Source organism: Papaver somniferum, chromosome 2 (assembly GCF_003573695.1).
Source record: "Papaver somniferum cultivar HN1 chromosome 2, ASM357369v1, whole genome shotgun sequence".
Lineage (NCBI taxonomy): Eukaryota > Viridiplantae > Streptophyta > Magnoliopsida > Ranunculales > Papaveraceae > Papaver > Papaver somniferum.
The window spans coordinates 103,212,284-103,227,603 of record NC_039359.1 but is presented as its reverse complement, the minus strand read 5'-3'; the positions used below and the strand labels follow the sequence as shown (position 1 = coordinate 103,227,603).

The following is a 15,320-nucleotide window of genomic DNA, read 5'->3' as shown; positions in this document are numbered from 1 at the left end:
CGCTGCCCCCTCAACCCCCGTAAATTGTGGTTCATATGTAGTTATCAGTATGTAGTTATAAAATTACTATTGCGAAGTCCACTGAAAACCTTGAGTTGAGTGAGTTGCAGCTGAAGATGATTTCTGAAGCATCATTCGGTAACCTGTTCCTAATGTTCTGGTACACAAGATTTGAGTTGGAACATTAGTTGAAGATTGAAGATGCAATGACGAAAATGTTACGCTGTTACGTTAGGGGTCAAGATCCAAACAAGCTTAGATTTGTCTTTAAAAGACATGGCCAACCGAATGAGCTAGTATCCACACCAGAAGAAATGACACTTATTTATGGGATGCCGAGAATTCCAAATAGGGAATATCTTGATTATAGGCTTACACAAGTCAATAAAAAAAGTGGATGGCGTGAAACAGAATTTTTCAAAAGGACTTTTCCTACTGATATGAAAGCTGGTGATAAAGTGACTAGGCCAATGATTGTGAAGGCAATCTTGAAAATCCTTAAACGAACACCAATTAATCTGAAAAAGAAGAAGTCTGATGAAGAGTCTCTGCAAAGCGTGGGTGATCAATCAAATGAAGATTCTGAAGAAGACGAGGAAGACGAGGAAGATGCCGAAGATCTTGTTAGGCTTATCTGCCTGTATATGTGCACTTCATTATTTTTCGCTACAAGTGATGCAAACGCTTTGACTGAAAAATATATTGGTTTCGTTCTTGATCTTGAGAAGGCTAAGAATATTTCATGGCCTCACCTCATCCATTCTCATTTAGAGAAAGAGCTGAATGAAAACGTGGAATCCGTAGAACGCACAAATGGTTGTGCTATTTATTTGTTGGTAAAAATCTATTCATTTGTTTATTCTACTTCAAAATGTTTTTGTTTTATGTGTTTTCTACATTTTGATAGTATATCTAATACTGCATATCAATATTTTGCAGCCATGGTTTGCGGAGCATACCCATTTGGTGGCGCCCGAGGATATAGTGACAGAACCTGCAGGAATGTATGTGCCAAGAGTGGCTAGGTGGAATCATACAAAGATATGTGCTGAGTTCCTAAAGGATATTGATCTTTCTGAGTATCAGGTAAACTTGTCGTACATATTTTGTCATAATAAAAATATATATTGATAAGTACATGTAGTTCGACATATTGATATGTAGTTATTAGCATGTCAATATGTAGTAGTTATTAGCATATCAATATGCTACTACATATTAGCATATCAATATGTAGTAGTTATTAGCATATCCATTTATGGTGATACATATTGATATATAGTTATTATCATATCAATATGTAGTTCTCCCTGTGTATCTAATAGAGAAAGAACTACGACATGTTTTTTTTTTGTAATATCTAATATGTAGTTGCTTTTTTTACATTTATTTGATTTGTACCAGTTCCATGTTGATTTCAAAGACGAGATCACACACGAAGAAAGACAAATCCTTAATCGTATTTCAAGAAGGATTCAACAGGAAGCAAATAATGATGCTTTTCGTTTAGATGACAATTCCGAATCGGAAGAAGAGAAAGAAGAAGAGGAAGAAGAGAAGGAAGAAGAGGACTCAGTATTGGGGGAGAAGATTGGAAGATTAAATACGATGATTTGAGGAATACAATATCTTCCAAATGGAGTAAATTCAACACAATGCATCAAGAGGGCGAACCGGTTGACGCTTCAAATCTTGAGTTCATGTTGCATGATATTTACCGGAAAGCTTTCCCTTTGCAGCGAGAAGCCAGCCAGGAAGATTATGTTAGCTTGGGATGGACACCTACTCCAAGAAACCCCAATGAAGAGTTGAATGTGGACCAAATAGTTGAGAACAAAATACAAGGTTCTCCGGAAGATCAAACAAATGCTAATGTCAACATTCCTGAAGTTGGTTTGTCAACACCGAAAGATCAAACTCATGCTAATGCCACCTATGAGGTTGAATTGTCAACAACTTCAGTATTGAAGTTCCATGATGTTGAAGTTCCCCGTTCTGAGGTTAAAAATTGGGCTAAATCTAATTTGGAGCAAAAAGTCAAAGAGATACAAGAGAAAAAGGCAAAGAAAACACACAAGTAAGTAGCATATCAGTACGTAGTCTAAGTAGCATATCAATATATATCTGTTACATATCAATATGTAGTGGTATCTACCATTACATATTGATATGTAACAGTACATTCTTGTATACCACTATCTATCTGTTACATATCAATATCTATCTGTTACTTATCAATATGTAGTGGTATCTACCATTATATATTGATATGTAACAGTACATTCTTGTAGTGGAACATATTTATATGTAACAGTACATTCTTGTGGTGGTAGACATAGCAAAAACTCAAGCTAAGTAGGTTTTTGTTGACAGTTTCAATTGATTTTTGCAGGTTGATCAACTTGAAGTTAGGCAGGAAGCAGCAAAGGAGTTGCTTACAACTATGCTAGAAACGAAGTCTTAAGTTGTAGTTAATTCGCAGAAATTTCCAGAGTATAACGCCGGATTGGCGGCGGAAGAGTTTCATTTGCTGGATGTACCTTTGTTTACTATGATGTCGAGTTTGGAACACATTGAAAAGCTGTCTATGCCAGATTTTATAGAAATGGCAAACTCTGGCATTGGTGTTTATGTCGAAGAGTTTGCAGACCTCCTTCCAGATAACAACGATGGTCTTTTTGGTATTAACTTACGAGAACAATTTGATAATCTGTTTGGAAGAGATTTGCGGCCTTTACAAATTCCACAAGAAACAACTGAGCAACAAGAACCCATTGAACCGAAAGATGCAGGTGAAGTTACAGGTAAGCAACAAGAATACATACCTACAACCAGTTCAAAAAGTCATTTGGAGGTTGCATCACAAGATCCTTTGGATGTTTCATCACAAGATGTTCTGGATGTCCCCTCGCAAGATGTTTTGGAGGTTCCATCACAGGTGAATGATATGTACTAAAAATCTCATTTTGTGTAGTTAATATTACACTACAATCACTACATACTGATATGTATATCAGTATGGTAGCACTAGAAATCACTATACCATACAATCATATACCACTACATGCTTTCAAAAATGATTAGGTGATGTAACTATGTTTTATGCAATATAGATATTTACATATTTTTTTTATGTTGATTAAAAATGCAGGAACAGTTTAGCCCAAGCCAGAAACAAAAAATGGTAAAAGTGAACAAAAAGCCGCTTCAAAGCCCGAAAAGCAGCAGGTAACAACACCCACCAGACCTGTTACTCTTCCCATCCTGCAAAGAAGGTAGATGATATATATGAGAGTGGAAGTAAGTTCTCACCATCATATAAAGGACCGAAAGCTGCAGCAGCAGAAGCAATACCACTAAACAAAAAGAGAAAGCTTAAATTGCGCAAGTATTTCCGGAAACTGACTAAATCACCATTCTATAATGACATGAACGATGAACAAAAGAGTACTCTTTCCACATACATCAATAATGCAAAAAATCTTAGGTGAGTTCTCAATTGACACTTTTATATTGATATGTACTATTAGTTTGTGTATGTACTTTTGATATACATACATATTTGTATAAAAAACTGAGAAAGACATATCAGTATGTACTGTTACACAAAGAATACTAACCTTTACGTCGTTTATTTTCTAGCTCAATTGCTTGGAGAGTGGGAGAAGGTGGTCTTTGTGTAAGTGGAACTACAGTTGATGACTTGGTGCAGAACGATTTATTAGAACAAGATCTTCTCAACTACGCACAATACAAGCTTAACACCAAATTTCAGAATGAGCAACCGATGCACGAAGTATACAGGAAATACTTGCCTGTGTTGCATCTGGATCCGTCCGCTTGGGTAAGTTGTTATCTTACACTGCATATTTACTACAACACATATTCAAAAATTAAAAAAGTATGTAGGGGTAGGTACACTACATATCGATATTGCATAAAACAAAATTAGATATAAACTATTTCAAGTACATCCATGTTTTCAGTACAATGTCGAGTTCTCGGATAACCTCAAAGGAGCAGCACATGATTCTGTTTACAAACCAATATTGGCGATGGATGAAAGTATCAAGAAGATTCTTGTACCAATGTGCCACCACAATCTTCATTGGACGCTACTTGAGTATGACTGCGAAAAAATGGTGTTCAACCACTACAATTCTTCTAAGGCTGAATGGGGAGGTATTTGTTATCCACACGCCTGCAAAATGGCAGATTACATGTACGTACCTATCAACGTGTACTTGCTGGAGAAGAACAAAGTAACAATGAAGAATGTAATAGTGAATGAATGTGAAGCACCTCAACAAGGGGGATCGCCAGACTGTCTACTGTTTGTGATGCATTTTATGAAGATGAAGTCAAAAAGAAAATGTGGGAGTGCCGGGGATGATGAAGAAGTGCAAGCGAAGATTCGTAACAAAAGGGTCCCGTTAGCATGCAAATTGCTGAAAGCATCTCCACCAGAAATCAGTTGGCAGATAACACAAAAATAGTCTTACTTGCTAAAAGTAATCTGACAGTACATATCACTATTTACCTATTTTCTTTTCTTTTTTTCTTGGTTACATTTCATTTCATGAGTTCAAGAATGTTCAAAAACATATAGCTTTTCCAAACATGTTTTTTTTGGGTATATCTAATATGTAGTGATTTTTAATTTGAATTTGGGTTTAACTTTAATGTAGTGATATTTCAATTGTGTTACTTAAACATGATTTTGTGTTGTTGATACGAGGGGGCGCTGCCCCCTCGACCCCCGTGAAGATGGTGAATCAGCTGGAAAACCACATATCATAATTAAACTAACCACTACATATCAGTAAGTACTGATTGTTTTCTTTAATATGTACTAACCTGATTGAAACCACAAAAGTTTTTGTGGAATTGTAATTATGATATGTTCTAAATAATCTTAGTGGAAGATGGTTAAACCACAAACCAGTACATATTTGATTGTTTTCTTGTTACAAACATCTAGTATGGTTACACTACAACCACTACATATCAGTATGTAGTGGTAGATACTAACACTACAATACTGACATGTAATTTCAATATGTAAATACTTCACTACTGGTGATAGATACTGATATTTTGATAGACTTGACAACATATTTCATTATTCGAAAATAACTACAATAACTACATTTTGATAGACTTATAATGTTTCAAAAACCAAAAGATGTTCTAAGAAACAACAAAAACAGTATTTTCAGTACACTTGTAATGTATGTACTGTAAATGAAATACTTATTAACCAAATTCAGTTGGTACTGACAAAATCAAAAAGAAAAACGGTAGAATAGAACAAGGACTAGAGGAAAGAAATGTGGAAAAGGAATCTGGCAACATCATCGATATAACATTTTGCTGCACGTTCAAGCCTGTGATAGAAGAAAAAGAGAAATCAGAACACCGATTGATTAAAAGTACATTGTATCGTATCATACTTACTTAATTAAGACATTAATATGTATCTGACTGAAATACATACCTGACACAAAATCATTCTTCAGAAAGTTCATACTGTCGGATAAGATTGCATGTTGCCTTGTTGTGATGAGTCTTCAAATTACAGTTTGAACACTTGACAGATTTTCTACTAGTCTCATATGCAGACTTAATACGTTTTCCCTTTTTCCTGCCTGGTGGAGACCTAATTACTTCTGCTGGGAGAACGATATCGTCCACGTGATACTCATCGGGCCTGTGAGAAAAAAACAGTATCATATAAATGGAATGAACCACAACTACATATGAATATGTACACAGTATATTGTTCCTGAAAAAACAAATATCAAAAAATGTAGTGGTATCTACCATTACATATCAGTATGTAACATCCATATGTAAGTAGGTTTATGTTGACAGTTTCAATTGCTATTACATGTGTAATTGGTATCTATCATTACATATTGTTATGCAAAATATGAAAATGTACTGATTAAAGACACATACCTGTTGTGGTTAGGAACGGGTCTAATAGCTATTGAATATAGTTTACGAAAAGTGGTAACTTTGAAATAATCTTCAACGTAATCAAGAATCCTTCCTCCAGATCTAGTAATAGCTGCAGTAGCGTGCGAGCATGGAAAACCATAAACGCGCCATCGTCGGCAAGTACAAGTTTTTCTCTCTATATCTACCATATGAGATCTGCACAATACATATTCATGTGTTATTTTTCAGTACACCTAATATACACGGTACATATTTATATGTTCTCACAGAAACATGGTACTTAAAAAAAAGAAAGAGAAAGTAAATAACATTCAGATTATAGAGATTAGGGGTAAACGCTAACCTTGGAGAATGCACTTCATAACGATTAGCTTCTGACTGGCTAACTTTCCAGGGACGGACAATTTGGATGTGTAGTTCAAGCAAGGCTTGATACATAGGGGTTAGCAGTTCTGGGTCCATCAAGAGACTCTCTTCACGACGTTCTGACATCATTTCTATCATACGTATCCTACACGACAATGGAATAGCAAGTCTATTATACTAAAAATATACGTAGATTAACAGAACATATATGCTAATACTGTTACAAAAAGAAAACTAATATAAGCTTGTACTGTGACTAAGGAAACTGATACAAACCGGATCGAGTCAACGAACGCACACGCATGTAATTTCTTCTCTTTGTTAATCCATCTATTGAACGATTCAGCAACGCTAGATGAAGTATAACCATAACTACAGCCCTTGAAGAAAGCACTGGACCACTTTTCTTTTGGAATGTCGCGGCAGTAGTCAGCAACCCAAGGCCTTCCCAAATTAACCATTTCTTGAAGACCTTCCTCGTATGTTGCAGGAGAAAGAGCATATGTCGCCTTTCGGAAAGCATCAGTGACTTCCTTATACTTTTCGTCAGACTTTGCGATAGGTAACTTTTTGTCCAAATGGAAGTAACAATATCTTTGATGAGAATCAGGGAACTCTTTGGGAATATATTTAACCAACCCTTCACCTCGGTCAGTCATAAAAGTGATTGGGCGATCATCATTCAAAGCCTCCTTCAGTTTCTTGAAAAACCATTCCCAGCTGATATTGTCTTCACCGGGTACTAAAGCAAACGCAAGCGGATAAAATCCTGCAAAAAGGAATTACTAGTTATGTGAAGCAACTAATATTGACACTACATATTGACATGCAGTATGGTTTACCTCTTTGTTGATATGTGAAAACCTGACACTACATAATGACATGTTAAGCAACTGATTGACACTACATTTTCACATGCAGTATGGTTTATCTCATACTCAGTAAGGTCAATATGTAGTATGTAGTATGGTCAATACTCATTTTCAGATAGTACGAAGTAAGGTCAATATGAGTGATCTAACTACCAGACACTATATATCAAAAAAAAATGAACCAGTTACCTTGATTGCCATTAAGACATGTTGCTGCCATGAGACCTCTTTTAAAAGTTCCAGTGAGAAATGTACAGTCACATAAAATCATGGGATGACATAGTTTATATCCCTATATACAAGCTCCAAAGCAAACAAAAAGTCTATAATCTTTTTGTAGCATCATTGAAATCGAAATCAATAAATGACCCAGGGTTTGTTTCCCTAACAACATTCACCCACCAAGCAAGATCAGTGTACGACTTCACATCATTACCAAAAATCTGTTTATGCGACAACTCAATTGCATGATATGCGTGGTGATACTGGATTTCAATGCCACCATCAACTTTAAGATAATTTGTGATCTCTGCTGGTGTTATGCGAGGGTTGTGCCTGACCATCTCATGAATTAGACTGTTCATGAGTTTTTTTGTAACTCTTGGATTCTTCAACATATAACCACCGCCACAGGTGTGCCTTCCAACATATTTCTTTATCTTAAAAACATCAATAGAACTACCAAGGGCAGTTGCGTGAAGCTTCCATGAACAACCTTTCACACTACATACGGCGGTGAATCTCTCAAGGTCATTCTTCTTCTTAATTACCTCATATCCAGTTCTCATGTAGTATTTTTGGCATGCTATACGTACGGCATCAACACCACCATAGAATAATTGATCCGTATCATCAAAAATCTTATCCCAACCATCTGAAAAAAAACACTCTTGGGGGTTCTTTACCTTCTTTCAAATAAATATTCTTTGCACTGACAACTAAGTCTGCATTACTGTCAACTTCCATATGCCTAGATGCGCCATTTGAAATTACATCCACGTGCAAATCAAAGAAAGCTGATTGCTTTGAAGAATGTAATGCAGAGATGCCCTGGAGTGTTACATCGGCAAGAATAGGAACTATCGCTTGATTCTGGAAATAGTTAACCAGAATAGTCGATGGAGTCAACCAGCTCCACATATTACAGATGCAAAATTTCAAATCCTCTAAAGTTGAAAACGATGTAACCTCATATGCAAAATGATATTGCTTATGGTATACATGAGAATAAATGGAGAAGTATGGTTTGGGAGCAACGTCAGACATGTTAACCCTGTAAAAAATGACATGTACTGAGATGAAACAAAAAGAGTCTTTGTATTGACATGCTATAAGCAGTACGTATTGACATGTACTGACTCATATTGATATGTATTGGCATCTACTGCAGGATGAAAAAGAGCATGCTATATGCAGGACGTATTGACATGTACTGACTCATATTCATATGTATTGGCATCTACTGCAGAATGAAAAGAGATCACACTATATGCAGTACGTATTGGTAATACATACTACACGATCTGTCTAATGAAAACTAAACAGAACAGCAGCAGAAAAACGTAGAAAATACAAAAAATCAGATTACAAAAAACAGAACAAAAATCATAAAAAGAAATCATACCTTGTTCGAATCTGAGATAAACCTAATTCGAAGCTCAAATACCTAATTGAAACACACAAAAATCACGAAAATTACTTAAAAAACGAACGGAAATTACTTCGAAACTGAATTGACATTGTAAATCATCATAAAACAGAAATCATAAAACGAAATCATAAAAAGATAACAATGTACATCATATACAATTATCCTGATAGAAATCGGATCAGAATAAACCTAATTATTCATCAAGATTTCTAGAACAACAGCAGAAGAGGATGATTGAAAGGATAAATACCTTGGTTCGAAGCTCAGATGACCTAATTCGAAACTCAGAAGAACCTAATTCGAAGCTCAGATGAAGATGATTGAAAAATAGTACCAGAAATTGATTCTATCCAAAACGCAGAGTGAGAGAAACCGATCTGAGAAGAAAAAAAGAGGAAAGAAACTGACTTGGTTTTATGTTCGTCACTTTGAGTTGCATAAGGGTATATTGGGAATATTTGAAAACTGGTCTTGTGTAAACTGCACGTGGATGGACTAGGGGATAAAGTTTCTGGTCCAAAAACATGTTTTTGGACCAGAGGATAAATCAATTCTGGGAGTGGACTAGCCAGTAACTGATTCCCTCATTCCTGGACTAGCCAGTAATTCCTAGAAAAAAAATTGAAAAATATAAAATGAAAATAAATTGATTGCTAGGGTTATGACCAGTTGTGTAGCGGGTCTTTTCTTTTTTTTCTTGCATTATATGACCAGCTGTCTAGCGGGTCTAAAAGAATATATATAAAAAAATAAAAAAAATATATGACTAGCTGTGTAGCGGGTCTCTTTCTCTTTCTCTTATTATATGACCAGCTGTGTAGCGGGTCAGTTTTCTGTTTTGCTCGACGACTAGAAAAATGTAAGTGTGGGGGGAATTTGATGAGCACGAAAGTGTGACGTATTTTCACCCATAAATACGTTAGATGAGACTCATTTTATCACTAATAAACATGTTTGTAAGTGTTTTTGTGAAATAAGCTCTTATGGAGAAAGTTGCTCGAAAAGTGGCTTTTGTACCCCGGAGGACACATGTTATTTGGACTCTCAGTTTTGGATAAGGGGCACCTCAATTATTAAGGGGTACCTCAACGGATAAGGGGTATCTTCCTTATTATTTACACCCCCCATAAGGCAAGTGCTAAAGGGACACCTGTACAGGATTAGGGGGAGGACATCTTCTTCCCAAATTCAAAATTAGAAAATGGCGGGAATTTGGAGTATACACACGCAGAATTAGGGTTGAAGTTTTGATCGTGTTTTAAGGAGATTAAATGGCTGAAACTGTTAGGGATAACTTGAATCAGTGTAACAGGAATGGTATGGTCTTCAAAATCAACTGGATTTGGTTGGATGATAGGCAGTGAAGAAAACAGAGGATGAAGATATTTGAAGATTCTGTTGGTGTTATTTTTGCAAGATACGTTATAATTTGGACATCTGGGATTGTATTCTGCAGTAATTGAGAGATTTGGGACATGCAATGAGATAAAAGGGAATGGTACGTGCAAACACACGGAAAGAGTAAAAACACGAAAATATCACGGGTATACTTTTGCTTTCACAAGATGTTGAGTTATTTGAGGGATCTGCGTGCGGCCAGAGAGTGTTTAATACCATTTGGGACATGTAAAAACGTGTTTGGATGAAGTTCTTCTATAACAGACGCATGAAAAAGACAAGAATGGGAAGAAAACTTCTCGGGAATATTTTCTTTTACTGCCGAGTATTGGAAGAATATTGTAGAGTGATTACGAAGATTTTTGAAGTCCTGTGAGTATAAATAGAGTTTCGTGAGAGCAAAGAAGATCATCGAGTGACTGGGTAGAAGAACAGAGGGTTGCAGAGCAGATTTTTCTGCTGCTGCACAAAAGAAGAAGAAGAAGAACAGACTACGCTTGTAGTCTGTCGTTTTAAACTATCACTGTTTCTACCTGGAACGACAGTTTTCTATGACAGATAAAAATAATAGTTTTCTGTAATAATCATTGTAACAGTTTTCTAACGGCTTTACAGTGTTGCGAAACTCAATTTTCTTATCTCTTCACCTCTTGTAAGCACATTTGAGCAATAAAAATGAATTTTGAGTGTGTCTACAATATGAGGAGTTAAACCCCTACACTGGGTCGACGGATGAATCCGAATTTCATACATGGGTGAATTATTTTATTCTTTTTATGACTTTTGCACTTATTTTAAAGTGATTTATGATTCGAATAAATTAGTTATTATTTATTTTATGGGTCATGCTTGCTTAAATGTTTGATGTCCCCTGCTTACGATTTCTAACTAATATTTTGAGAATCTACCTTGGCAAAATCAGAGTCCATATATTTTATTTATTGAGCGATAAATGTTGAGATTAAATAATTGAACCTTATGTTATGAATTCGGTGGAATCCTAGTCCCAGTAACTCTCGCTTTTGCTTTTTATTTTCATTAAACCTTTAAATTTAATCTTCACAAGTCTTAGAGTTCGAATCCTTTTTACAATAACGACAATTAAAAATCATATCATTTTTGGCACCGCCGACGCGGATTTGTTTTTAGATTAATTTTTAGGTTTATTTTTATTTAATTTGTACAGTATTTTCATTTCGTTTTAGATTTTATTTTTTTCCTTTTTATGCGTTTCTTTTTGTATTTGTTTTCAGGGACTTTTTGAGGATGATGACTTCTTCTGAGGAGACGTCACCTAAGATGACGCTGGCGGAATATAAGCGTAGAAAGTAAAATTATCAGGAAACCTCATCTGAGATGACGCTTGTTGAATATAAGCGTACGCAACGGTATGGAGTTTCTACTCCACATGTGGTAAGTGAAGAATCCTCGCTAATGATATATGAGAAGTATTACAAATACACACCACTTAGTTTGGAACAAAGATTGAGAATTCTGGAATGCCAAAGATTATTTAATGATGATGATGATCAAGCGGCCTCAGCCAAAATAGAATGTACTGACCTTGTCTCCCTCTAAAAACACCGGCGAGCGCTTCAAATCACGTTTCTTGGTGGCTGGTTGTCTGGAACCTCCACCTCCGGAAAACGATTTGAATTGCTCATCAAACCGATGCAGAAGTTTTTTTGCTAAAGTGTGAACTGGCTGACCTTTGAGATTGTATAACATTGCGTTATTGAACGTAAGCCTCACATCTATGACGAACTCTGATGTGCTTTATACTTATCAGATTCCATCTTAGACCGAACCGTGCCAAGATCCATGGGTTGCTTAATGAGGGTGTAATAGTCAGGAAGATTTAACTTCACTGGATCTACAGGGGAACCAAATGTATCCTTGCTGTAAGGATAACCAATTAGGTTATTTAAGATCACATTACATTTCCTTTTATCGGACCTTGTGAAGATAATCGCAGAGTGCTGACCACCCATCAGTGGATTCTTAATTCCAAGATATTCATTCTTCCCAGATAATTCACCCTTCTTCTCAGTGTGATTCAACAACTCTTGTTTAATATCATCCAATTGTTTGATTACCCTTCCTTTCCTGCAACCGGTAGAAATACGTTGAGACCTAGAAGCAACAAGTGATGACCGTAACTCTGGTAATTTTTTTAATATAGCTTCCCTGGCCTTTTGAGCCAGCATATTCTTGATTTGCAACTTAGCTTTCTGGCCTTTTGAGTCGGCGTATTCTTGATTTGCAATTTTTGTTCCACCTAAATCTTTAATTCAACTTCCTCTAGAACCTTCTTCAACTCTGCTTCCTTCTTCAATTCAACTTCCTCTGGAACCTTCTTCAACTCTACTTCCTTATTCAATTCAACTTCCTCCGGAACCTTCTTCAACTCTACTTCCTTCTTCAATTCAACTTCCTCCAGAACCTTCTTCAACTCTACTTCCTTCTTCAATTCGGTTGCCTTCTTCTTTAATGCAATTTTCTCATTCACCTACTCCTCAAATCCGGGATATATGTCCCTCTGTTAAAAAGAAAAATAAAAGTGAATAATGTTTCTTATTTCTTCCAAGGTGATATACTTTGAGTAACAAAAATACCGTCCATATTAGTTGTGTTAAACGAAAACCGTATTCAACAAAAATGGAACATAAACTCCATTTCAAATTAAATTAGTTAAATTTAGTTTTTAACAGAGTTTAGAACTCCAATCTTACCCTTACCCATATATACGGTTTCTTCAAAATAGACATTTTGGCGGAAACACATAATATAATTTCAGGAGATCAGAGGAGAGGATTCGAGATCTTCTCTACCAGATTCTCAAATCATGTTATTTACGGAGAGAATTTCCTAAACCTAAAACAAAACCCTAAATTTTCTTTGAACCCTAAAATCAAAGAAAAATCTTATCATTCCAAAAACCAAACTACAGTAATCAGAATCAGACCAATAAAGAACACAACTTACATCACGATTATGATCCTTGTACATAGAAGCACCAACAGAATCCATTGTTGAAAAGTTAGAGTCGGTTTGGGGAGAGAGGGTTTAAAATGTTATGGTCGGTTTGGGGAGAGAGGGAAGGCGAATGTGGAGAAGAAAATTGAGTGAGGAAGAGAGAGATATGAGGGAGGTTGTTTTAAATGGCTCCAAATGTTGTTTGAAAACCCCTCAAGAAAAACATTTCTTCTTCTTCTTCCTCTAAACGAATTTTTGGTGCGTGCGTAGAGAGACGTACACCCCTGGGCATAAAAATCGTGCTTCATGAGATAACCGTTATTAGGCACATGTTAGTAAATCCTCGAATGATTTGCGTATCATTCACAAATTTTTCCGTATCACGAATTGTTCGGTTCCTTTCGCGAGCGTTTGCAACTCCGCACTCAATACGCGGATTATATGGCTTCCCCGCATAATTCGTAAACGCGAATAATTCGTCCTACTAATTCGTATGTGCATATTTTAACACGTTTCAACTCAAACTGACTGGTTTTTCAACTTAGCGGATTGAATGGGCAGATTTCACACTTAAAGTTAAAAAAATATTCATGATGAGAATCCGAACCATGAGCGCAAGCATGTAGACGTGGTGATTAACCACCATACCACTGCATTTTTGTTGTTTGTTCTTCAGGGCCGGATCTGGCAATTTGCTTCCCCAAAGAAAACCAAAAAATATTTCCCCTTGCATACAGAGTAAGGTAATTAGGAGCATAAGTTTTTGATGAAGAAGGTTATATTAAAGAAGAAAAAATAGTTGAGCCAAAAACCTAGTTTACAAGAGATACAACCCGTAGTCACAAAAACTACCTAACACAACCAAGACTACAGTAGTACCATCCCTAAGATTACAGTCTAGTTCACTGAAATTACAGGCGCCAACGAATACATAAAACTTAGAGACTCCAATGCATTTTTACAAGACTGCAAAACAGTTTGGGGAGACTGCATCATAATAACACCAGACAGAACTGTCAAACCTTTCACAAAGACTGCAACTAAGAACAAAGACGGCAAAACATGATATGCAGTTTGTAATACTTATAGCATTTATGTGAACACTGCAACACCTCAAGACTGTAAGTCGATATGCATCATAGTCTCCCATTGACTCCAGATGAAGTTAGAGTCTGATAAAACATAAAGAAATTTGGTCTTTGATTATCTGTAATGTATATGGGACTTTTTATCTAAATTAGCAATAAGACCTTAATGTAACTCAACATTACAATATGCCCCTAGTTCTTTTATAGATACGTCATTTTATTTTTGGCAATCACGATTTAAACCTTCATTTTTGTAATTTTAACACAAACCACCCTAAACCAAAAAATAAATTAGTTGCCCCAGTTGCGTTGCTGCCCGAAGTCGACATTCGTTGGCCTTCCCTCAGGGCCGATACTGTTGTTCCTCGTTTGCATCAAATATGTAGCAACTTTAAACCATAAAATCACATACCTTAGCTATTTTTTTATATGAATCATATATAATTCATGACGAATTTTGTTTGCCGATTTCTCTCTAAAATGAATAATACACGTGCATACGCCGTACCGAATTACCGCTGAATCACGAACAGTTTTCTAGATTTTTGGCCGAATTTGATTTTTATGAATCCGAATAATAACCGTACGTATGCCGTTCCGTATGTTTGTCGAATTCCGAATTGCTAATTAGGGTTAGGCGTGGGAACGTGTCAAATCAAAATCTAATTATAGCCGAGATCGTTTTGTGCACACTCTCTAATTAGTTGATTTTTCTTTGCAACATTTATATCATATTAGTTGGTTTAACTTTTTCTTTTTCTTTTCTTGTCTATTTGCTTGTAAGCGAGTTAAACTCAGCTCGAAATCTCAAATGTATATAAACTGAAATCTATATAGATATACAACTTTTTTCTCAAGAAGAAGATGAAGTCGAATATAGACTTTTAAGTGATAGTGAATTCAAGTCTTCACATACCTTTTGTTGACGAAGTTCCACAAGCTCCCTTAGTAGTTCTTCCTCTTCAATCGATGAACGTCGTGAAGTATAATGCTCAACTACACTTT

General features: G+C 35.9%; 1 protein-coding gene across 1 annotated transcript; it reads right to left on the bottom strand.

Annotated features, from left to right (window-relative positions):
- Positions 1–12,005: 12,005 nt before the first annotated feature.
- Positions 12,006–12,458, bottom strand: LOC113351706 (transcription factor GTE3, chloroplastic-like). Its single transcript, XM_026595643.1, has one exon. The coding sequence runs from the start codon at positions 12,456–12,458 to the stop codon at positions 12,006–12,008; it is 453 nt and encodes a 150-aa protein (XP_026451428.1).
- Between the last annotated feature and the right edge of the window lie 2,862 nt (positions 12,459–15,320).